This window comes from Cupressus sempervirens, chromosome 5 (assembly GCF_028749045.1).
Source record: "Cupressus sempervirens isolate cs-2001-9-10 chromosome 5, ASM2874904v1, whole genome shotgun sequence".
In the NCBI taxonomy this organism is placed as follows: Eukaryota; Viridiplantae; Streptophyta; class Pinopsida; order Cupressales; family Cupressaceae; genus Cupressus; species Cupressus sempervirens.
In genome coordinates this window covers 5240028-5265552 of record NC_143122.1, presented here as the reverse complement: position 1 = coordinate 5265552, position 25525 = coordinate 5240028, and the positions used below count along the sequence as shown (strand labels likewise).

Here is a 25525-nt window from a genome sequence, read left to right as displayed (position 1 = left end):
GCTTGGCAAGCTCTGCAAACGTGATGGTTTTGGGTCTGGATATTAGGTAGGCCATGGACTAAATTATCCCGAGCAAGTTGTGCTAGATATTGAATGCTCAGGTGACCATATCGCTGATGCCAGAGGCTGCTAAGAGCAGATGATTTGGCGATGAAGGCACGCTCAAGGGAATTGCTTGAATCTACAAGCCTATAAATACCATGATCCTAAAGACCAACAGCAAGTGTAGTGCGAGAAGCACGATCAATAATCAAACACTTATTTCCACTGAAAACGACATTCGAGGGGAGTCCTTTATAATCTGACTAATAGACAAAAGATTATGTTTCATGCCAGGAACATAACATACATTGAGGAACATGAGTCTTTTTCCTCCGTACTGAATTTGAACATTGCCCTTGCTGACAATATTGTATTCTTTGCCGCCTCCAAAGATTATTGAGTTAGAATAGGGAGTGAATTCAACAAACTAATCACACCAGTGAGTGAAATGTCGGGAGGCACCAGAATCTATGTACCAAGCAGAAGATTTCACATGATCTATAGATATGCTGGCCATAAAGGCATGATAGATAGATTCTTTCTGCTCTGAGTGTTGAGCAGCATTAGCTTGCCTTTTAATTGTTGCTGATACAAATGCTCATAATATGTGAATATCTCAAATGGCACAAACTTCGAGGTGATAAAATGAAAGACCCAGAAAAATCGAAGTACATAGATGAGAGCTCGAAAAACCTAGAAATAACACGCTGTCGGAATCCATATCTGCTGGTTCGAAAATCGAGGCACAAAAATAGAGGTACCCACAAAAATCTAATGAAGACCCATTTGAGATCTCAAAAAGCCCACCACGAATCTGAAAACAAAAAAAATTTCCAAGGTCAAAAATTAGGGTTTCGGGCAAAACCCTAGCCGTCGGATTGTAGAGTCAAATTTGTAGAAAAAATGAATAAAAAACACAAAGCCGTCAAACAAGAACAACTGTAGTCGGAATCCAAGCTGTCTGAAAAATGCAGAGTTGTTTGGAAAAAAAGACAGAGCCGAGGTGGTTTGTAAAAAATTGTAGAGCCATCTAAAAACGGCAACCAAAAAAAAGACTGAGTTGGAATTTGCGATTTTTGAAGGTTTTTTTTTTCACAATTACTAAAAAAACAAACGTTAAGAAAAATGTGATAGTAGAAAATCGTTAAGACAGAATGCAAAGTCGTGATTGGTAGCAAAGCCGAGCCTTGGGCAGTGAAAAACGAGAGTAGTAAAAAAAAATGATTTTACAAGGGAGGAAAACCCGTGATTTTTCTAAGGAAAGACCAAATATGAGCCGCAGATTTCATAGTTGAACCTGTGATTTTCAGAGAAATTTTGAAAAAACAAAATAGATAATTTCAATAAAGAAATTATAAATTTTTCAAAAAATTACTCTCAACTCTGATACCATGTTACAAACATAAATGGCAGAATACTTGATTGATTAATCAAAGATCAAAATGATCTATATATACAAAGAGGAGAGTCAAATAGAATAGAAACATTTTATTCTAGACTATACCTAAATATCAGAAACATTCTAATATTTACAGAGGTAATAAGATACAATAGTGAGCATTAAAAAGAAACATAAAGATTATTTTAATAGTGTCAACAAAACAATCGAGCATGTCTATCGAGCTCCCACAAGCATCATTGAGAATAGGTTCAGCTGAGCACCAGATTCTATGCCGAGTTCCTCCAACGACTGAGCACCTCGGCCAACATTAGAGCTAGTAACGACCAAGCACCACTCCTCTAGTGACTGAGTCCCCAACTCCAAAGCCAAAATCCTTCCAACATGCAGGATTACTAACTACCCTAGGATGCTCCTAAATCAGACACCCTAGGTGTGAAAAGATGTTCTCAGTAGCTGGAATAACATCTTTTGGGATTCAGGTAATAAATCGCAAACTAGTTCTTCACATACATGTCCTCCAAGTCTTCAACTTGCACACTCTTTCCCTTGTTCCACTTTTGCTTCTTCACATCCATCCTTGGTGTACCGCAGGTTTGCTTTCCACGTTGTGTTGGTTATCAAAATCGCTGGTTAGAAATCTACGAGCCTTGCCTGCTCGATGCTGGGTATCTAACTGATTTTGGCCAACTTGACAGGATTTAATCCAATCGTCTGCGCTTTTGGTTCCACTGGACCAAGGCCTGTTTACCTGAATCTTGGATGGCAAAACTCAATTTCCAAGACGATTTATAGCGGATTACAGCAATCAAATAAACTCCTCAATTGGCAAGCATCAAGGAAAAGTTCTGAATTGTAGTTAATTATTATTTTTTAACTTTTGTGTGTTTGCTGAAAAGAAAAAGGTTTAAAAAAAATTACTAATATGAATATGATTCAGTCTCCTTAAAAGAAAAAGTTAAAAGATTGTCAGCATGTAAGTTTAAGAATTCACGAACAGATTAATGATCAGTGCCGAATCTCAACGGGTGATAGAGTCAAGTGTATATTCTTTACATACAACTTGATGATATTAATAATATTGTATATGTTAACAATTTAATTATTACAATGCCACGATTTGATTCACCTTTGCATATTCAGATTAGTTTGTAATAATTTAACCTTAATTTGGATAAAACAGATACAAATAGAGGAAAGATAATATATTCCTACAATATTCGTATTAATCAAATTTGAATAGCTGAACAATTCAATGTGCTAATTGGAATATCAAATTATAAACATTTAATCATTAGAATCATAAAGGACAAGACATGTATCCTCTAACTCTAAAACCAAATAAGTTTCTTACTGATTTTGTTGCTGTAGTAGTTCGTATTGAAGATTCTCAAAATTTGCTGGAGCTCTATGCAATACAAATCAGCCACAGGCAACTTTAAAAATTAAGTTCAATTATCCTTAATCTTTATCTGCTTTGTTCAATATTTCAACATTTTCCTATTGAAGAGATTAAAAACGTATGCTCAAAGTATGCAGGGAATTGTAAATAATATCTGTTGTCTTTCAAAATTATTGTGTCTTTGTGTGACTTTACATCCTATATTTATAAGCATGAAAGGATGTCAGTTGGTCTAACCAAGCATCACAACCTTTCAAAAATAAAACTAATCAAAAGATTTGTTATAGTTTAGGCAAAGGCTGGCGGCATTTTGAAATCTCTTTCCCTTACGTAAATATGTTCAGGTCCTTGCGTTGTTACATACCTGTTTTAGATTCAAAACAATCATAAGTAAAATATTCAAATAATAATTGATAAATAATATCAAAAGAGCCATGAAAAAACCATTAAATAATAATCATAGCTTAAGAATTTTAATAACTATAGACTTGCGAATATGAAACTTGTCCTCAAACATCCCTGTTTATTCGAGAGCCCCTAGCAAGCAAATCTCAGACTCCTCAATGTCACCGTGCAAACAAGCAATGATATGTTGCAGAGAAGCTGGTGAAGCCCTGTGTCGTATTCTCTTTGATGCAAATTCAAAAATTTATGCCACTCCAATTTGACGCATGATTAGAGAACAGAATTCATTTGGATACTATTGTCGCAGATAGGCTCCTATCTCCTCTCACGAAATTAACCATCGTTCGGACTTTCTAAAAATGGTATGGTAACTGTTGCCTTCGTATTCCAGATCTGCATGGGCTCCATTCCCTATTTCCATATATCGCATATTACAACTCATTTCGATGGTGAATTGCGTGCGCCTGTAGACAATTTTTGTTTATGCCTCCACATTCCTTAGTTTTATTTCATTCATACTCTGCACAGTCGTGTCAACATCTGTCTCGTTTGATTTCTTGCCATAAACATCCGGATACAACGGTGATAGCGCTTTCAATATCTCTTACTTAACCGCTCGACTCCTATTTATATCCTCCAACATCGATGCTTGTTAGCCCTTTCGCTTCTCCCAGACTTTTGCTGCTATTGCGAAGCATTCTCTTAGGGCATTTCTTCTGACGTTGTAGAGGCCTTGGAACTTGAAATTTGCGATCTTGTCTAATTGGAGAAGTATCACGGGAGGCAAGACTGCATTCCTTTGACACAGTTACAACATTACTAAACACGGGACTTACAGGATCAGGAACTCCAAATTTTCCTTTCTTCAAATAGGAACGAGAACTAGCACCAGAAGTGATCGCATTTGGAGTCAACTGTAATATTGCGTTAAGTGTACAGATTTGTTGTGTCCCCCGAAGGAAAAGTTGTTGAAACCAAAAAATCATTAAAAAGTATTAGCGAGTGTCGAGCAATACTTCCAGTGGATGAGGATTCCAAAAACCTGACAAGTGACTGAACTTCAAGAGTCGTCTCTCTTCCAATTGAAAGCATCTGAATAGTACCTCATTCTACCAATGATTCACTGAAGGAGAGCATTTGAAATTTCTTCCCAACTATAAAATTTGACAAATAATCGGTATAAAATGCATGTAAGCAACTCCTTATAGTTGCCCCATTAGGCTGCTTTTCAAGCAATGCCCTTATGGAACCAAAAAACATAGTAAAAAGGCAATGTGCTTCCTTGGGAATAGACTTGAGCACATTGGGTCGACTTACTTCCTTATATTCTTTACTCTTTTCAACCACCAATATCATCCAAATGTCATCTTATGGCTGATAAAGTACATGTGAATGTTTATCAGTATCAATTACTTCACAAGGAGCCTCTGGGGAAAAGATCCTTCAAACATATCTGCAGGAAGTGGCATATTAAGGCAAAAACATTGAAGAAGCACATGCCGAGCCTTGAAAATGCACTATCTAGAATTCCCTGTTCAATCAGTGGTCGTGCGTCCTAATAAGTTAAAACTTCAAGCCATTGGAGAGAATTAGCAACCAAACAAGCTCATCCCAAAACGTGACCCTCCTTTGATCATTTGAACATTTTGTGATGAAAAATTTGAGATCAACATTGAGAGCTTTTTTGTCCTTGTAGGTCCCTCATCATTCGCCTCCTATATGATGTCACAAATGGAGATAAAAATTTAAAATTTTGAACTCCATCACGTTGATCTCTAACCCTCTCAGAATCCTTCAACTCAACTCAACTACCAATACTCAGGTTTCTTGTACCAAGTTCTTCATTTTTCAAAGGATTAGGGAATGCATCTTGCCACCTTTCTTAATAGCAATCACATTCTTGACACAATCATGCATAGCTCTGCAATCATACTGCCAAGGTCTACCAAGCAATATGTGGCAACTATTCATGTCCACAATATCACACAAGACTTGATCCTTATACCACCCAATTTGGAAATCAACAAGACATTGCTCCCTCACTTCCAAAGCATGTTCATCTTGTAACCAGTCAATCCTATAAGGACAAGGATGTCTCACTCTCTTCAAACCAAGTTTTTGAACCATCTCCTCAGCAACAAGGTTATTTGTACTACCACCATCCACAATCACATTGCAAATTTTACCACTAGACTTACAATATCTTGAACAAATTACTCTTTTGACAAGGTTCTAGCGCCCTTTTACCAAATAGTACTCGTTGAGCCAGCAAGCTCTCTCCCTACTTAGGTTCATTGACCGAGCCTTCAGCTTCATTCACAACAACTCTTTTATCACCAGCCTTCTACGAACACTCAAAAGCTCTGTCATTTACCACATCTGTAGTAACTACCCTTAAACTGACCTCTACTTGTCCTTCTCTTCTGATCAATAGGTTTTGGTTCATTTTCTGCCCTCGGTTTGTCTTTCATCGAGCAGTCCTACTTCTCCTTTCCTCGGGAACTACCTTGATGTCTCCTCTTCAACTTATCTTTTTCCTTCAGAGCATACTGATAAGCATGCTCAACCGAGTCAATCTTCAACATACCTACCTCATCCTAAATATTGAATCTCAAGCTATTAATGTGCTGAGCCACCTTCTCCTTAGACAAATCTCTATGTCCAGATTGAATAGTCAACTTCCAAAACTCCTTGGTATAGTCCTTCACAGACAAATCCTTTTGTTTTAGGTTCTGCAACCTTTTAAACAACTCAAGTTCATAATCAACAGGAATGAACTTAGCGTTCAATTTAGTCACCACCAATTTGCATCGAGTGATCTTCATTTCACCTTCCTCTTCCCTATCTCTTTGCAATTCAATATGCCCTTTCAACTTAGTTTGTGCCAACCTCACTCTGAGCGAATCTCCAATATCCTCTAACTCAAAGTAGTCATCCAATTCACCAATCTAATCAATCATGTCTTCAAGATCCAAAGTACCTGAGAAATTAGAAACCTCCATCTTATGCTTCAGCTTCAACTGAGCTCCAAATCTAGCAAACTGACCAGCCCTATTTCCCATAGGTTTCTCAATTCGTTCAGTTCTATCTTCACCACTCGATCCAGCAACCTCAAAGTCTTCAATAAATTCCTTATAATCATCTTCAGTGCTCACATGCCGAGGTACACCACCTATAGCACTTATGATCTTAGCGACCATATCACTCTTCATTATTATCATCTCAGATCTGAAATTTGCTTTAACCTCCTCCATTTCAGATCTAAAATCTACTTTAACCTTCTCTAAGATCCTTTCTTCCACAACATCATAGAGATCATCAATCACCCTAGGGTCCAATCTTCTCAGAGGCATCTTCCAAGATCTTTGCAAACCTTTTGCAACAAATCCACAAGATCAACTAGATCCTTGCTCCAATGACCTTCACCATAGGTCCTGGTGCAAATTGCCTCAACTTCAGCAATATGTCTACACACTCAGAAAACTTCACTCTGATACCACATGACGTAGTGCAAGGCCGGAGAATCCCCAAAGGAGATATCCTAGCCCCCAGCAATTAACCACACAACGGAAACACAACACACAAGATACACGATCTAATACCAAACACAACTCTTTATTCATAAATAAACTGATTACATGCAATGTGCTGGGCAGTAAGGCCATCCCGGTTATGGCTAAATACAAAGCAAGTAATAGTTATGCAAGATCCATTAAGATCCAAACCCAAACCCTAGCTAGGCAGATCTGTAACACAACACTCTGATAGAAACTTGTGCTCGCAAGCCACCAAGCAATCTCCTTGTTTCCCAAGCCACAACTACTAACTCTTGTCAAATTCGCTCATTTTAGCTACTCCATGCTAAACTGAATAATGACTCAAGACTTCCTTATAACCCCCTACTTATACCCAACTAAGCCACAAGTCGGCCTAGCAAGTTGCAATTTAAATAAACCCTTACATTAAATGCATATTTAAGCCACAAGTTGGCTCACAACAAACTTTAAATACAAAATGGTAACCCTCGTGTTAATCCTCGATAACCACACGAAAATACTTAGGACAAGCCCCCAAGTTTACAACAGTGATTAAATGCACATAGGAGAGATAACCAAGGCCACACATAGGTCCCCACACACCCCTAGATTGATCTACTTGATCACACGCTACATGCATTAATTGCACCAAGGCGGCCAACCAAAACCTCAAGAATGCCGGTCGGCACCATCACCCTACCGAGTGTCAGCAAAACAATCGAGTATGTTTGTCGAGCTCCCACAAGCATTGCCGAGAAAACCAAGCATTGTTGAGAACAGGTTCTGCTGAGCACCAGAAACTATGCTGAGTTCCTTCAGCTACTGAGCAACTCGACCAACACTACACCTAGTAACGACTGAGCACCACTCCTTTGGTGACCGAGTCCTCAACTCCAAAGCCAAAATCCTTCCAACATGCAAGATTACTAACTACCCTAGGATGCTCTTGCATCAATATGGGCCAATTATTGTTGATTACCATATTGCAATGTGCCTCTTTCGCTTGCACTAGTTGACTCAAGATGATTAAATTTGATGCAAAACAACTCTCAACAACCTGCAATATAAATTAGAGCAAAAAATACAACTATTAGACACATACTATAAAATAGAATGCACACTATATAATCAAAATACGAAAATCAGAAATTGTAAGATACTAATTTAAAAAACAACTTTATATTACTTGAGTTCAAGTTCACTTACCTTTAGTAGCTCCAAACATGAGAAATTGGTGGATATTCCTTGGGTCATGTGGTGGTTTGTGATGAATATCTGGATGTCCTCAACCTTTGCTTACACCTCTTTGAACTGATGCAGAGCATCATAGAAACCAACCAATCAATAAATGGGATATATGCCGATCTCTTCAAAATCCATTAATAATTCGATTAATTAATTAGAGGTATCTCATGAGGTAAAACAAAATATATTTCAACCCAAGTAAATCAATACTTCACCATTCACATGGTCTGACTTCTATTCGAGAGTATATTATTCATAACTTTTGTTCCTGAAAATTTCTTGGCAAACCCTTTGGAGGACTTGTTCAAAACTAGTCTTACTAAATCCTATCCAAATATGAGCCCAATACGATAAATAAATTACAAGTTATGGTCTCTGTACCGAGACCCATTTTAACTGTCATAAACCAGAAACAAAACTTGTAATCCTGCCTAGGGCATCCAATAACTTTCTCACGACAAATCCAAATGATTCCAAACCAACTTCATAGTAGCTTTATATGAATCTAGTTTCTGAATATTTAAGTCATTAATTTTTTCAATGCATCAATATTTATGAGCATAAATCATTGCCTGCAACTCCATTGGAGGTATTTAAAAACCAGTTTTCACTAAAAGATGTATAACTTCCACAAATCTGAATGAAAACGACTCAAACCAAAATTTAATGAAGGATGATTCACATATCTTTCCAATGAATCTATTTAGAGGTTCTGATTATTCCAAAGCAAATGCTTCAATCTGACTATAGTCAGAGAATCCCAAATCTGTAGACAATCACTTTCATCAAAATGCTCATAACTTCTTCAAAACTTCATGAAATTACTCTAAACCAAAAAGAGAAGGAAGCTTATCCATCTTTCTATCCAAATCTATATATTATACATGGTTTCCAGGTTGTACATGGCCGTAAAAGTCTTGGAAACAACACAAAAACCAAAAAACCAAACAAAACAAGAATATAGAAAATCTCCAAAATAGATCCAAAGTGTTTCCTTCTTCTCCTTCTCATTAATGATTTGGAATGACCATTACAATGCTTTTATTCTGGTTTTTGTGGTTTATAACTTCCCAACCACCTTTTGAACCAACCTATTACATACTTTTAACCCTTTTTGTACTTTTTGCAAAGTTTTAAAGTTGCAACTTTTACATTTTGAACATTTTGATCCCACAATTTTGATACTTATTACAAATGGCTTGTCTAGCCTTTATACCTTGACAAAATGGACTCAAATACATTACAAATGACTCAATTGAATTTAAATATCTCATATAAGATATCTTATCCTCCTTGTGTTCTTGTTCTTAAGGTGCCCCTGCACCATGATCCAACCAATTTTATTCCCAATCCTTTGTAGCATAAGTTGAGTGAATGAACCGCACAAGGTGGCAGCTCTACTATTCTTTACATTGTTCATTATGACTTGAACAATGTTTATAGCACCCACTTGTTCAATGGATGAGACAAGAATATTAATAATAAGTGGCCCATCTTATTCTTGCCCCTCACAATCTGCAAATCTCTAAAACATTACCCCTCTAGGGGACACTGCCAAGACATTTATTAAGGGATGATTTCTTGCATCTTTCCATCCATCTGAAACAATTGATACCCTTGTCTCAATCCATGAATCCTTTATGTGCTTCAATTGATCATTAATCCCCTTGACCTCTTAATCCAATAAGGTGGTACGTACCTCTTTCATAAGCAGGGCCCTTATACCCTCTTGCAACTGCATTGACACTTTTCAACATTTTCTTCCAATATGGAGAGCGAACAACACTAAAATGGCTTGCTGCATCAATGTCTACAATTTCCTAACTTTGATTTTGAAATGTAGTTTCTAATGGTCCCTTTCTTTTGTAAGGGGTGCTTAACTTTGAGTATTAAGGCCAACTGAAGTAGTATAAAAGGGGTGGTCTTCTATCACCACATTTGTGGAGGGGGTTGCATTCCCTTTGTTTTTTTAACTTTTATTGCCAATGATTGTATTTTGCCTACGTTCTTCTCTCTCTTCTGCTGCCTCGTGCTCTGCAATATTGTTTCATTTGGTATAGGTGCCCCTTTTTTCCCAGGGCATTTCTTGACTCCTCTTTCAGGGTATCCACACAAATGGCTTGCCACATGAAGTAAGAACTATTCCTTTTTACATCACAACCTTCACATTTCCAATGGAATGCATTACCTCTTGGAAGGGGTATTATAATATTAACACACTTCCACAAAGGAGAATCATAATGGGGTTCTACTCTTTGTTTGGTATTGCCTACTGAGGAAAAGGTAGATGCCATCGTAGCTCCTTTTCCAATGGCAACAGATTGTACATATTCATTCTAAAAGCAAGAGAATGAAAATTCTGGAAAAAAATTGGTAGATCTTATGGCCAATAAAAGCAATATGAAAAAAAAAACGCTTAAACAAAAACTAAAAGTAAATAGAACAAAAACTTGCCTCTCCTACTCATTGTAAGCTTGCTAAGGTGTAGGAATGAGGCACAACCACTTGAATAAGGTGTACAAATCAATCTTCCAACTCCTTGCACAACCAAAATCTTGCTCAACCACTTATTTGCTCTTGCTTAAGACAAAATAACCTATTTGCACACCACAAATGAGAATGAGAAATCAACATAAGCCTTTCAATCCACTTTTTATGATTGTGGATGTTAAAATATTATAAAATTTACAAAAAACATAAACTTAAACACTGTTCGTGGACCCTAGTTTGATCATGGTTTGGCAGTGAAATGCCTGGCCCACCTAGTTCCAATCTCATGTGGCTTGGTTCTAACTTGGCAACCATGGATTGAACCCTATCCGAACCCACAAACAGACCAAACGAGGTCCGCAACTCAGTTCAAACTTGGCCTGGTCCGGGGGGCCAAATATCTGAATTGGACATCCTAGATTAAAATCAATCCAGCAAAAATGTTTCCATTTTTAAACAAGCATAGTTGCCAGGATACTTGAACTTTGTTACTCATCTCCTGTACTGTGAAGACACCCCTGTTTTGTAGTTCTATATGGAGACATCTCCAGATGTTAGGAGACTTTAGATGAAGTTTCTTTGCATCTCCTACAATTATTCCTTGAAAGCAAGGAAACTCTGGATAGAGTTTTCTCATATATATCACATAATTACATTGGATTTGTGTTGACAATAGAAAGAATTGAACAAGTATGCTATAATAGATTCGCAGTCTTTCTTAATAAAGTTTAGTCTTTTGATGTTAGAAAATCTCCTTATTTCATCCTTGAGAGGTAAGAATAAGAAGATAAACAATAATAAAGCTTAAGATGTATGCATGCATTGAAGTTTTATCAATTGATTGAAAATATACTTCTCCGAGGTCCCCCATGGTAAGTTTTTGAAAATAATGGGATTCCTACCTCCCGATACTATGAATTTAAAAATGATGGGATTCTCCACCTAGTTTCTTTGTCATCCCTTGAAAGTAAGGAAAATTGCATAGAGGATATTCAGATATATCAAATAATTATATTGGATTTTCTGAAAGTGCTGTTATTTGGTTGACAATGGAAATAATTGAACAAATATGCTAATAAACTTGTAACTTTTTGAACAAAAAGTTGCAAAAGTGTTTTGATGGTATATAACATTTCCTTATTTCATTCAAAGAGGTAAGAATCTGAAGAGAAACAATAGTAAAGCTGAAGATGTATACACACATTGATGTTTTCTCAATTGATTGAAAATATTCTTCTCCGAGGTCCCCCATGCTATTTTAAAGAAGTATTTGGATTCCTCACCTAGTTGCTTTGTCATCTCTGGCTAGTTGTGGCTTTTTAAGTCTACCATGATGATCCTTAAATGTTAGTTTTAATACTTAAATGTTTGTTTTTATTTTAATTTAGGCATTTTGTCCATTGCATATTATATTTCATTATGGTCAAGGATGATCAAAACATTATGGAATTGGGTATTTAAATTATTTTATTTTCTTAAAATATGAATATAAATTGGTTGAGGACTTTAACCCCGGCCTAAACGTCCAAGTCATATCTGATCTTTTTTTGAAAATAGTGTACCATCACCATCTGTCTCCCATATCATTACTGTATCTGTTTCCTGGTAACTATGCAAACAAGTTAAAACTAATAGTAATCATGCAGAAACAAGAGCAATCATTTATCTTTTGTCCCTACAAATTTCTTATCTGTCACTTATGAGGGACTCCTCAATATTCTTTCTCAAATTTTGAACTCCAGTTTACATAGAATTCTACAATGAAGCATCTGGATGCATACATATAGTAACCACAGTTAAGGAGTGACAACATCGTCTTCGTTCTTTTTTGGGGAGTCTCCTTTAACAGAATTACCAGTTTTCTGAATCAGATCAACATTAGCATCACATCTACCTTGATCAACCTTAATATCAGAAACATTTGAAACCTCAAAAATATGAGGAATAACAGGAGCAAGAGGACCCTTGTTGTTATCAGTTTTGGATACCATTTCCATATCTGTCTGTTACAACCTACCATCCTTATCATAAACATCATCATGAGAACCAGTGCTTTATTGAACACCTTAAGGATGAGACATCTGAGATCCATCTCGCTTAAACTACTTAAGGATGAGACATCTGAGATCCATGTTGCAAAATGTCCGTGAGCAGTCCTCTGGGACCTTGAAATACTTTTTTATTTCGTTCAACCTAAATAAATCACATAATTTCATAATAGATGAGCTAAATCATCTTCATGAGCATAGGAGGAATTACACAACTAATATTACTGAAAATAATATCAAGACGCTGAATAGAAGACTTGCTAGCATATGCAGACCAAATGCGAAGAAGGCATTGCCACAGAGCTTTAGGAAAACAACAATTGGAGAATAATTGCATAACAAATTCAATTTCACTGAAATAAGTCAGGCTATAGGCTCGAGAACAATAGAATTAACACCAACCACCAATTTTTGATAAAGATAGCTCCAAGCATTTACAATTACAAAATTAACTAACAGAAAAGGCAGGAGCATAACTATGTTTATTAGTGACTTACATTAGCTTTTTACCACCTATTCGTTCAGGTTGGTTTCACCATATCATGCCAAAAAATGTGATAGAACCTATCATCTAAGTCATTTTTTCTTGTCATAGTATCTTTTCTTGCTCTTTAAGAACTTTATATTTATCCTCAATAAGCTCTCTTGGAAGCAAATCTCAGTTCTCTATAAACATCCCAACGTTATTCACCCACAGGCTACTGTATGATTTGTTTGAGCAACCTCTTGTATAAGCAAGAGAAAACTTTAAACTTCTCAACTCCACCATAAAGATCTGGAACCCAATGACTGATCTTTATTGTCAGAAATAACATTATGGCTTTCAGTAAAATTCTTGACCAAAACTATTGTCTTCCATATGGAACAAAAAAATGAAGGACTCAAAAGTCTTAATCTTTAATTTTTTCCAAATAGAACATGCAAAACTTTTCAATCAGACACCTACCTTTTTTGCAATGTCCCCTTGCTAATTTGCTTTAATAGTTGCACAAATTAGGTTAGTGTTTCATCTTACCAATTAGATATTTCTCTAAATATTGTTACCCTGAATTCAAATCCTATGGTCATAATGGAAACAACATATACAAATTTTTATAAAAAATTTAAAAAATAAATAAATAAATAAATATATATATATATATATATATATATATATATATATATTCAATCAGGGTGAGGCAAGCCACATCATATCCATTGATTATCAATAATGCTATATCGACACATTAGAGTTTGGAGGAAGAAACATGATGGGTCTGCGTCTGCTTGAAGCCATTTCTACACCAAGTCCAAACAGCCCCCTTATTTGGCAGCTTCTACTTGCTTTCCGCATCCTACCTCAGCTCCTGGAAAACACATACCATCTTGTGTAGTTGAGCTGTGGTCCTAAGTGGGTTTCTCGTCTCTTCTACGTAAGGGCCATCTGGTCCTAGGAGCCATTATGGTAAATTATAGGTTGACCTTCCTACTTAGCCATCTCAAAACCTTTTTCTCATACGTCAGGCCCTTCCTTTCAAGTTGGGTTTGAGACAATCAGACATTTCTCACATATTTGTCATCATAGGAAGCATCAGCATTCCTATTGGTATATGACAATCAACATATTGTATATAGACTTGAGCATTATTCATTATATAGATATAAACAACATATGTTTATCTAATAAACATGATGGATACGGATGTTAACATAATAGATAATACCAATGCGTATGAATTTGATGACAGGGCCCAAGATGTTTAGAGTTCTGCTGTGACTTGAATGCTAGAACTGGTTTTGATTTCCTCTTTGATTGCTGCTCACTACTGTTGGAACGATTCCTTTTCTTATGTGATCTGATTGCTGCTTGTGTGATATCCAATTCTGTAATTCCTGATAAAGTATTTTGATTAATGTTTGATAATGATGTGATTTTCTGCTGTATGTATCTAATTGCTGGATGATAAGACTGCTGATTGTATTGTCTTCTTTTGAATGACCTCTGTCTTATAATTTCTTGATCGCTGATCATCATGACTCTGATTGCTATTTATTAGGAAGGCTGCTGCTGTGTTATCAAGATTTCTGCTTTTACAAAATAATCATTCTTTACACTGCTTACATTTTTGCTGTTCAATATACAGTGTGGATTTATTGATGAATTGATTTTCACAATCTGTTGGTTATCTTCCTTGACATGATTAGCTCATTGCTTCTGGGATTACTTGATGTGATTATTTTGTTTTGCAATTTGTGTTACTCTTCGGGCAAACAAAGGAAAACTCTTTTTGAATCGTATAAGTTACAACAAAGTATTTCATAAAAATCGTTTTTTAAGACTCACAAATTTTTGCTGTTAATTACTTAAGTGAATCAAACAAACAAAAAATTCCCACAGATTTTAATCGGGACTCCTTTTAATCAAGAATGCAACCATTGCATTGTTAGGAATCAAGTACAAAAGTGAGGGTTGTTCGCCTTATACTATCTGCTTTGCTTCGATGCTTGTGACGTCCCTTCATTGGCTTAAATGAAAAACTCAGCTCTTACCTCTTGATAGCTTTCTCTCTTGAAACCAGAACTTCATTGGATGACTATGAACCCTTCAATATTCAGTTTGCATGATTGAACCCTCAGTATCTTCAATACTCAGTTTGCATGTGATTGCTTCAAAATTGTATCATCGAACCCTTTATAGGAGTGTATACATCAGGAAACAGGTTTATAACACCCAAAACCTTTGAACACAAGACAGACAAAAACACAATCCAAATTCTTTTTTATAACTAAAACCCATTAAAAAGGATGCTAAAAATAATAAAGAAAAGTCCCTGATTAGCACAAAACCAAGACAAAGAATTACAAAAGGGAGGAATGAAACAGTAGAACCAAACAGAGTGTAAAACAAGGAGAACAATGGAGCATGATTATTCATCTTCCACACCTGAGCGCTCTTTCATTTTCTATTAAGACTTGTTGTCAATAGACCGATTCTTTTGAAACATTTGTTGTATTTAAAATAGATTAAACTAGTGCATGTTACGGTAAGTGCTCACTGTTTTAGACACAGTTAACTTTATGTATTATACCATTCTCACTGCTTCTCGTTGCTTATGTCTGAGTTGACAGGAACACCGGCAATGACTTCAAGAGGTTGTGTCGAGGAAGACTTTGAGACTATTGCTGAATTTCTTTTCAAGGCTGCACAGATAGCAAGTACTGTTCTAAGAGAAAATAACAAATTGCAGAAGGATTGCACTGTTCTCAGAGAACCTGGCAAACTGCAGAAGGATTTTCTCAAAGGTCTTTTGAATAACAAGGAAATTCTTGAGTTGAAGGCTAGTGTAGAGAAGTTTGCTTCCCAATTTGAAATGCCTGGTTTTGATGTCTCAACAATGAGGTACAATAGTTGAATGAAAATGCTCTATTGACTAGTCAATGTTGTCATTGATCCAATCATTTTTTTTGCATACATGATGGCATGGCTTATCTAGAGCTTATACTAGCCTAGCATATCCCAGTTACGATGGATAAGAAGGGTATCTGTGGCAGGGAATTGAAAGAAAAATATAATAACAAAATGGTATGTTTCATGCCATTTGCAGTTATCATTTTAACACCATTAATTATTGATAAAGCATATCATGCTTCGGTGTTCTGAAAAATGCTAGGCCATCATCCCTGCAGGATGACATTAGCGTATATAAGGTCCTAAGCATTTAGAGACATTTATATATAGATGATCACAGAGGATTCATTATAGATTTTTTGACCAAACCATTGTTTTGTGTAGTCAGTGAGCTCAACCAAAACTACCATAGTTTCAGCCTGCAAATTGACTTCAAATTTGTTCAGAAGAGTTGAATTCTTTTGATGCACATGTTGGGTTAAAATATAAGGGCAGCACATATCAGTGGTTAAATTAATGAGTAATATGCTGTGTGATTGCACTGACTAAATTTTTGATCCATTCAAATAATAAGGCTGCAGGCAAGCTTCAGAAGAGAACGTTTCCAAGATTGAGCACTACAAGGTAAGTAGTGAAAAATTGACCCATTTTCCATCCATTCTGACTTGGATAGTACAACTTGCTGAGTTAAATGTATCCATGCAAAAGATGTATAGTGGACTGGATGCTGGTAGTGTAGCTGTGTAGTTTCAAGGTCTGTTGCTTGATGTAATTTTTAAAATCTAATGAATCGAACTGGAAAAGAGAGACATGAACTATTATCAGTCTTTTTAGAATGTTGAAAATATTTATCAGCATTTGACAAAATTTTAAATGAAGACTTTGCGGCTGTATTGTCTTTTTCCATTAACATATCTATTGGCATTATAACAGGAAGACGACCAAGACATGAAAAAAATCTATTTGTGATCTTTTCGTTGTGTTTTGACTTTTGAGATGCATAACAGTGGACTTGACTCATTTTCTATCTGTTTTAAGCTGGATGTGAGAGACTTCTAAGGTGAATTTATCCATGACAGTAATATTTTGTGGGCTGGACAGCTGTCACTTCTTAAGATTAAAAGTTTGCAGTCAAATTATTTGTTGCATAATGTAAATTTAGTATACCAAGTTTTGAAAGAGAGCTGCATGAATTGTCAGGTTCCATAACTGTCCAGATAAAAAACTTTGCAGCCCTATTGCTGCTTTTCCTCAATTTATGAAATGGCAAAAACATACAGGTAATCAATGTTACAGCGGTGTGTCAAATTTTTTACACGCCTTTCTATATGAACTTTCTGAATGGTCAGCCAGCAGGTGGATTCATTCGTTGATATACTACTAGTTGTGATAACCAAAAGAAAATTCATCTTGTGACACTGGATTTGACTATTGGTTCCTATTATGTTTTTGAGCTGTGCGTTGGGTTGTAACTTCTTATACATGGACAGCAAGTGTAAGGTTACCTTCTTTGTTTATTACAACGTATGCACACACTTCTATAGTAGCGTCCTTTTTTTCTGCACTATTTAGGCGTTATGTTCCAAGGGTTTTCAAATCCATGTATTTGCAATCAGTGCTAGAATGGCAAGATGGTAACAATTTCTGTGGATTTCTATTTCCAGGGTACTTCAATGCAATTCAAATGACACATGAATTTCTCATATCACAAATCTTTGTTTATTCAGTAAATATGCACCTTGCTATCAAGTACACTGTGCAGTTGTACCCAATCTAAATCAGCAGCAAATTCTTTTAAGGTTGCTGGGTCCCAGGAATTTTGGAGGCACATCTTGCCTCTAAGTTGCTATTTGAAAATCTATTTAAAAAATATTTAGATTAGTTTGGTAAGTGAGTGAATCAAACTAACATATATTGTTGAAATTATTTTTAATCAAGAAACTCCACAAGATATTCTCAGAACTGCTTTGTTGATGGAGTCTACCATTAAGTCAAATGAGCTGTGTGCATTGTGCACCCATTGGTTGTAATAATTTTCTAAAACACACAATATTCGAGTTCCTCTGAATGTGTTGAATCAATTTGGTACTGAGGAGGTATGATGTTGTCTGTCCTGACATTTCTTATGGGCCTTTTTTATTTGGGGGTTTTCTATAGAGAGATGGTTGTACATTGTTTACAATTTATGCACATGCAAATCTCTATGCTTTTATTATTATTTCAGATTACTCGTGCTAGAATTGTCTTCATTGGCATCATTCCATCTTGTCATCTAAAAACGCACTTCTAATCACCTAAAGTTGTTCTTCTCCTTTGGCACTGGCATGGTTTTGGTGAGTAGAACCTAGGAGTAGTCCTGGTAATTTGTATATAAGCATTCAGCAAACCTGTTCAGTTTCTAATTTTATCGTTTTCTACGAAGTTTCATGTATCGATCCATTCTAAAAGTGTAAGCTCAAATCAAATTAAATTCATAATAACAATATAGTGAGGGATATAATTTTGACTTTTGTTAGGTGTGATCTGAAGAATCTTATGACTAAGAACAAGAGAAATTAGTTATTTGATGATACTCGCTTTCATTGTTGTTGAGATGGTGCGAATGATGATACAATCTATTGACCCAATTGATTCTGGATGTTTCAAGTTGAGATATCTAGGCCACTAATCCTCTTTTGCTCCAGGTCCGTTTTTATACATGGATTTTTAATAGTAAAATTGATGGGTTACAATTGCTATTCTAAATCGTTTAATGATGTCAACTCTAGGATCGCTAAAGGTGATAGTATATTTAATTGTATGGCAATTGTTATTTCCCAAGGCCTTGTGGGGCTGACGTTTGAACTGATATGAATGTTTTGAACTGTAAGCGCTTTAGACATGTTCAGAAATTTGCATTTGTCAAATGTACCCTACCCATCGCACCTATTTAAGACGATTGCGTTTTATGTTATATCAATGTGTAATATAGAACACTCTAGTATTAAGATAACTGAAAGTCCTTTTTTGTTGTTGTCCGTTTCATGCTTATCATTATTTATCCTTCTGGTGAATGTTGTTCCAAAAGTTCCAATCTATGTCGTATACTAGAAATCTTCACTTCTAAGTAGTCCTATAAGTCCATAAGGGTGGAGGTTCTTATACGGTTTGCAGGTTGCCTTAAGTTAAATATCATTGTTAAACTCAACTCTGGAATTTTAGGATTTGTCACTTTGGATGAAACTTAACAAACCATAGGTAAAACATCCCAATGTAATGTTAGTCTGGATAAGGGGATGCTAACACGTCAACAAAAAAAACGACAGAGAGATTTGTTCGAGTCTCTGCATAAATTACTCAGTTTATTGAAATAAAGTGATATAAGCTTTGTTGATAATGTAGCTTCACTATTAGGTTAGAATCTGGCTTTGATTTGCGAGAGCTTTATGTGGTACAACATTGAGTTATGAGGTCCTATCTCCCTCAAGCTTTGTGGTACCGAAGGGCGTGATGTGTGGTCGTCATCAATGCAAAATTGGTCATGTTAAAGAGCTTATGAGTTTATTAGGCACACTACAATTTATAGGATACTTGTAAAATATAAAAATGCAGTTCCATTATTATGTCAAGTTGATATAATTGGGTTCTCTAGAAGAGCCTTAAAGTTGGGACTTGAGGTTTAATATGCTTAAAAATTGGTTAAAGACTGCCTCAAAATTGTTTTACAACTCTAAAAGCCCTTCTTGAAAATTAATTTCACATTGGTTGGAAGAGTTAAGTCTTTAACAACACATATAGCTAGTTCCCAACAACATATATACTTATTCCTAACAACACTTATATTTAGTCTTTATCAACAAACGTATCTAGTCTAGTTTACATAGATTCTAACAACATATGTATATTTAGTCTTCAACAACAAATATATAGTCTAGTAGTTCCCAACAAATGTAGATTTAATCTTCCACAACAAATATAGTTAGTCTCTAACAACATATATACCCTAGTATATAGTGGTTCTTATGGTGGTGGAGATTATAGATTGATTGATTGGCTAGGGACGAATATGTTCCTTGCGTGGCATGGTCTCTCCTCTTTTATGGTTTGAAAAATTAATAATAAAATTTATTATGTAGGAGGCAATTCTTTTTCTTTTCAAGGAAAATATATACAATGTATGTGGTGAATGTTTTGCTTGTAAATGTTTTTTCAAAATTGTGTTTGTGAATATTATCTATTAATAATCACTTTTCAATACTGGTAAGTTGTCATGTGGGCCAATGCCAAATGGAAATTGATTGGAGACATAAATCTACAAGATGTTATCGATAAGCACAACCACTGCTATGTGTAACTAACATTCACATACCATTTGATGATTATAGATCAACAATTGAAGTTTTATTTCACGACGAATGTCTTGAAGGAAATCTCTCTATTTTGCAAATCTTTGGAGTGGTGACACATCTTCCTTCACATAGTCACACTTGTAATGGACATTAAATAAATGTCTTGTCACTACTAGTAACATTATCTATATTTGATCTGCTTTGCACACACGACTTTCAATTTGGTAATGAGGATATTACCAACAAACCAATCCATCAATTTTGCACAACATTGCATTTATGGGAAAGATTTACAAAGACTTAATCATTTGAAACAATTGGAATTGGAAGGACAAACGAATGGCTAGGGTTAGAGAAGGAACTGTGAGGCTGTTGAGGTTATTTATAAACAATAAAACTTATTTCTTTCTCAATTCGTCTTTGGTAGATAAATTGTAGTAGATGGTTTTGGTTTAGATCATTAGTCCATAACTAATTGGTCTAGCTTAGGTCAATAATACCTAGATAATTTGATTTTTTTATTTTTGAAGATTTAGATAGACACTCCTATTAGACTTGGATTCACATCCGAGGAGGCACAAGAGGCATTTTTGGGCTCCTCCTTAGATGAAATCCCAAATTATTTTGTAGAGAGGGTGGAGCTTTAATAGCTATGGTTGTGAAAATGGTGCTGAACGGCGAGTTTTTGCAAAATGAAGACACATAGCAAGTCAACACGAACATTACATCCCAATTTTTGACATCTCTTCTTGACCTTGGAGGAAAAAAGGTGGACATGTTGATGTTGTTGAGGAAGGTTTTCAAAAAAGAATAACTAGGGATGATGTTGATTTTGTTGTGTTCGCAAACAAATATGGGTGGAGATCCCTTGGGCAAGTGAAATACCCAAGTTTCTCTCAAGATAGAATGCGACCATGCCACCTTTATTGTTGGGCTTGAATGCTTGGTAGTTGAAACGCCGAAGGAAATGGACAGTGATTGTCAGGGATGTTCTTTGTAAGTAGTTTTTGCTTGATGAATGGAGGCATGCCAATACGACTAGCTTGATAAATTCTTACAGTTAATCCTCTCTTAAGATTTCTACTTGAAGGGGAAAATCACTAGTGTTTCCCATGGCCTCTCACCTCACATTTTTTTGTTTCTTGTTTATACTATTACAATCACACCTCTAGCTCTAGCACTAGCCCACAATGTGATTTTATGAAAAAAGTAATGAAAATTCTTCAAGTTCATTTCAATTTGCATTTTATAGATATAAAAAATGATTCTTAGACTTCTCTTGAATTTTAAATTTTAAATTAATTGCTTTATCTATCTATTAGGCATTCAAGTATGTTTTAGTACAGATAAGGAAGTGATGGCATTTTCATTTTAAATTTGAATATTTTCTATGTCATTGCCTTCTCGATTATTATCCATTTAAAAAATGTTTTAAGGTTTTTTAATAAGTCCAAAGACAAATCAAGTTTTTTTAAAAATAAATAAAAATAAAATCAGTAAAAGGCAATAGCATGTATTTTACTAATTTTAAGAAATTTTACATGTTGTTTACCCCATTGGGGGAAAAAGAATAGGGAAGAAAACCCTCGGTCTTGCCTGGAACGGAGACGTTTTGTCTACTATATACATTTGTTATGTTATAACTTGGGGACTTTGAAAAGGCATTCTTTCCCTTTAGTACATTAATAAATTTATGCAAATTTCCTTCGATGGAGTAGTATTATATTATCATCTTATATGCTTTTTACATTTAAGAGCTTCTGACTTCACATATCTCACTTCTCAAATGCTTGATTTGGCATCTTTTACTTTTCGAGTTCTTGATCTTGCATTTATTTCTTTTGGTTTAGATCAATTGTTAGTATTCAGGAATCCATAGAAACGAAAATAAATCTTAAAAAAGGAAAGATTGTAGACATTAGATTAAAAAGCTTTTAGGATTTTTTCACGCTGATCTTATTAGTTCCTGCCAAAGGCAAGATACTATTACTTTCATTCAATTCAATTTTTCTAATGTTATTATCTTTATTATCCAAGAAACTTTAAATGTTTATATCTTTTCCTAATTTTTCATTATATTATAAATCACATTTTTCATTCATTCTATTGGGCCATTTTATTTTTGGTAGGGAGAAAATTCAATTTTCTCCAACAAAAATATAATATTTTCTACCAACTATATCATGCATTAATTACAACTTTATCTTTTCCACATTTGTGACTAGTTCATTAGATTTTCAAAAAGTAATATTTTTATCTTCCACCACACCACTTTGAAAAGAAATGAATGTGTAATCAATATTAATTATCACTATTTGTTTTTCTTACCAAGTTCACATATAGAGTTAAATATTTTATATTTCTTATTTTAAATATATTTATTAGTTTTACATTGATGTTTATTTTTGTCAATTGTAAAATGTTATCTCTTTAAGTTTACACTATATTTTACTAGCTACTATTTTACAATCTTGCTCTAATTTTTTAAAATTAAATATTTCAACTTATAATTGAATTGGTAGAAATCAGTAGTTCATTCATATAATATAATTTCTATTGTTATTTATATATTTCTTAAAATAATATAATTATTAATATTTTTAAAATTCCCTTCAACTCTCTCTATCATTCTACCTTTACTTGTTCTTATAATAACATACTATTCTCTCTTTTAGCTCTCTCTTTCTATCTATAAATCTCTATTTTCCTTCTTTTCCAATTATTGGCAGGAACTTTGACGCATTGTGTTTCTTGTTTCTAAGATGATTTTGTTACATTGTTAATGCTTCTAACCAAATTTAATAGAGTTTTAAATCTTCTATTTCATTAATGGCTATTTTGTTTGAGTAAGATACGATCCTCCCAATTTGATCCCTACCTATTAATTGGTTTTACATTCAAGATTAGTAAATCCAACTTGGATCAAGCTTTACGTAAATGGGCTTAATTACGCCGAGAGGCGTAACCTACAGTGGCAAAATGGGGGGATCTTAAGTGGTGTGACTGTGTTAATGTTAAGTTGTTAATATTAAAAATTGAAAGTCGACTAAGTAAAATTAATAAATAAATATACCTTCTATATCCCGTACAATTACCAACTTTCATTCAATTTTAGTTTAATTCGTGAGTTGTATTCTTCTTCCCTCAAAGGCTTGGCTCAGAAAGCTACTTTCTCTAATTATATTCACTTCATCACTACTGTAAGAAAAAATCTCAATTTCACTTAGACCATTTAGATTCCACAGATTCATCATGAGTTCATTGAAGAAGAAATATTTCTTTGTAAAGGGAACAACCCAAAATCTTGATACTCATGTGCGTCTCCATGGTTGTTTGGGTGGAGGCGCTAATAATGGTGGATGTGATGCGGGTGTGGGTAGTGTTCTATTTGCCTCACGATTGGATGCTTCTATGGGTGGGGGTAGGGCTTCGTCTGCCCCTCGTTCGACCTTTGTGTCTCCTGCTCCTTGTCCAGGGTCTCGTGGTTCTGGATGTAGGTCTTTTGCAGACGTGGCTGCCTTTGAAGCCGGTTTACATGGTGCTTCCATTTCATCTGGTCCCTCTCACATTTCGCTTGTAAGTGCTTTAAAGCCTATTAAGGTTTCTTTAGATCCAGAATCAGTTGAAGACATTTTCCATACGATAGAAGACCTTTCTTCTCTTGCTGCCATTTTTCGCTTCCGCAGCTATTGGCCCTCTCTTGCTGATCTACATGGCTAGATCTCCAAGAACTGGATGCCACTTATAGATAATAAAGCCCACATCTTCCCATGTGCTAAAGGTTTTTTTATAGTTAAGTTTCAAAGTACCAATGACAGAAAGATTATTTTGTGTCACAATATTTTTGCTTGGTAGGGCAGATTTCCACTCATGGCCAAACCATGGCACATGGATTTTGATCCTCTCTCAGAATCCTTTAATAAGTTCCCTATGTGGGTCCGACTCCCTAATCTTCTGTTACATCTCTGGCAAGATTCAAATTTTGAAACTATTGGGAATGCTATTGGGGATTTCTTATATGTGGATGCTGACACTTTGGATATTCTCCATTCGACATGTGCTCACTTTCTTGTAGACTTGGATGTCTCTAAGGGCCTTCTTGAGGCGATTTTCTTGGATTCCCCGAGGGGTTCTTGGACACAATTGTTGGATTACAAGGGTATCCCTTTTCGATGCAGGAAATGCCACTTGATGGGTCATATTGCTACTTGTTGTGCTACTGGGAAATCCAAATCTAGGTGACCACCTTCTTAGTGGTCAAAGGCCTCCTTTGAGCACTACACGGTGAAACATTCCTTGGTTGCTCTTGAGCATTCTGAAGCCGAGGCTAGCTCCGAGCCGTTGGCTGAGGTGGATACTCTGGTGGATCATTCCTTGGATGCTTTTAAGGATTTTGTGGCTGTGGATTGCATTCATTTTGAGCCGGTGGTGGAGGTGGCTTTGGTCTCTACCCTTGGTTCGGATGTCCCTCCTAGGGGTCAGACGTCGTTTGATTCTCTCACGGAGGTTGTTGTGGCTTCTACGTCCCCTGGGTTCCTCAGGTCTTTGTCTTTTGAGGCTTGGGTTGCTGAGGCTACAAAGTTTGAGGATGGTTGGATTGCGGTTAAACGAAAGAAGTCTAATGCTTCTGCCCCCCCTTTAGATAGGGTCCTTCGGTCGGGTAAGGGAAAATTCATATCAAAAGGAAAATCTTTTGTTTCCTTATGATGATTGGTTTTTTGTGTTGGTGAACTGGTTGCTTTACTAGTTCGTTGGATACTGGTATGGGGGGTTTTTCAGGTTGTTGTTCCAGTCTGTTGACTTTCCAGGTTCCAGTATTGTTTTGGTTGATTTTTCTGGTCACATCTGTTGGTTTCAGGTCCCTGTAAAACTTGATTTAGTTGTTTTGCTGGTTTCAGGTCCTTTTTTAACCTGGTTGTGCTTAATGGTTTATCTTTCACTTTGATGTAAAGGGTTTCGGGGCCCCTTCAAAACTTGATTTTACCTTAATCTAAAACATTTAGTTGTATTTCAAAGCTGATTTTTTGTTCATAGTATAATGCATTTTACATTGTTGCTTTTGCCAAAGTTATCTTTTGTGAATATGAAGGTTGATTAATGAAGAAACTTCACTTCAACTTTTTCAATCATGTACAACAGTTTTTAGTCTCTCTCCGTCTAGGGTGGATCCTTTCCCACTTTGAGTTGGTGGAAACAAGACACGCCGATTCATATTCTAGCAAACTTTATTCCTTATAGAAGG

At 35.6% G+C, this 25525-nt stretch overlaps 1 protein-coding gene across 2 annotated transcripts in view; it reads left to right on the top strand.

Moving 5' to 3' along the window:
* The window catches only part of LOC149554325 (serine hydroxymethyltransferase 4-like), a 44632-nt gene extending 27771 nt beyond the window's left edge, over positions 1–16861 (top strand). For both annotated transcript variants that reach the window (XM_089828445.1, XM_089828444.1), the window contains one exon: positions 15676–16861. In XM_089828445.1, the coding sequence (XP_089684571.1) occupies positions 15676–15959 (284 nt within the window). In that variant the 3' untranslated portion in view covers positions 15960–16861. The remainder of the gene's footprint in view (positions 1–15675) is intronic.
* The last annotated feature ends 8664 nt before the right edge of the window (positions 16862–25525 follow it).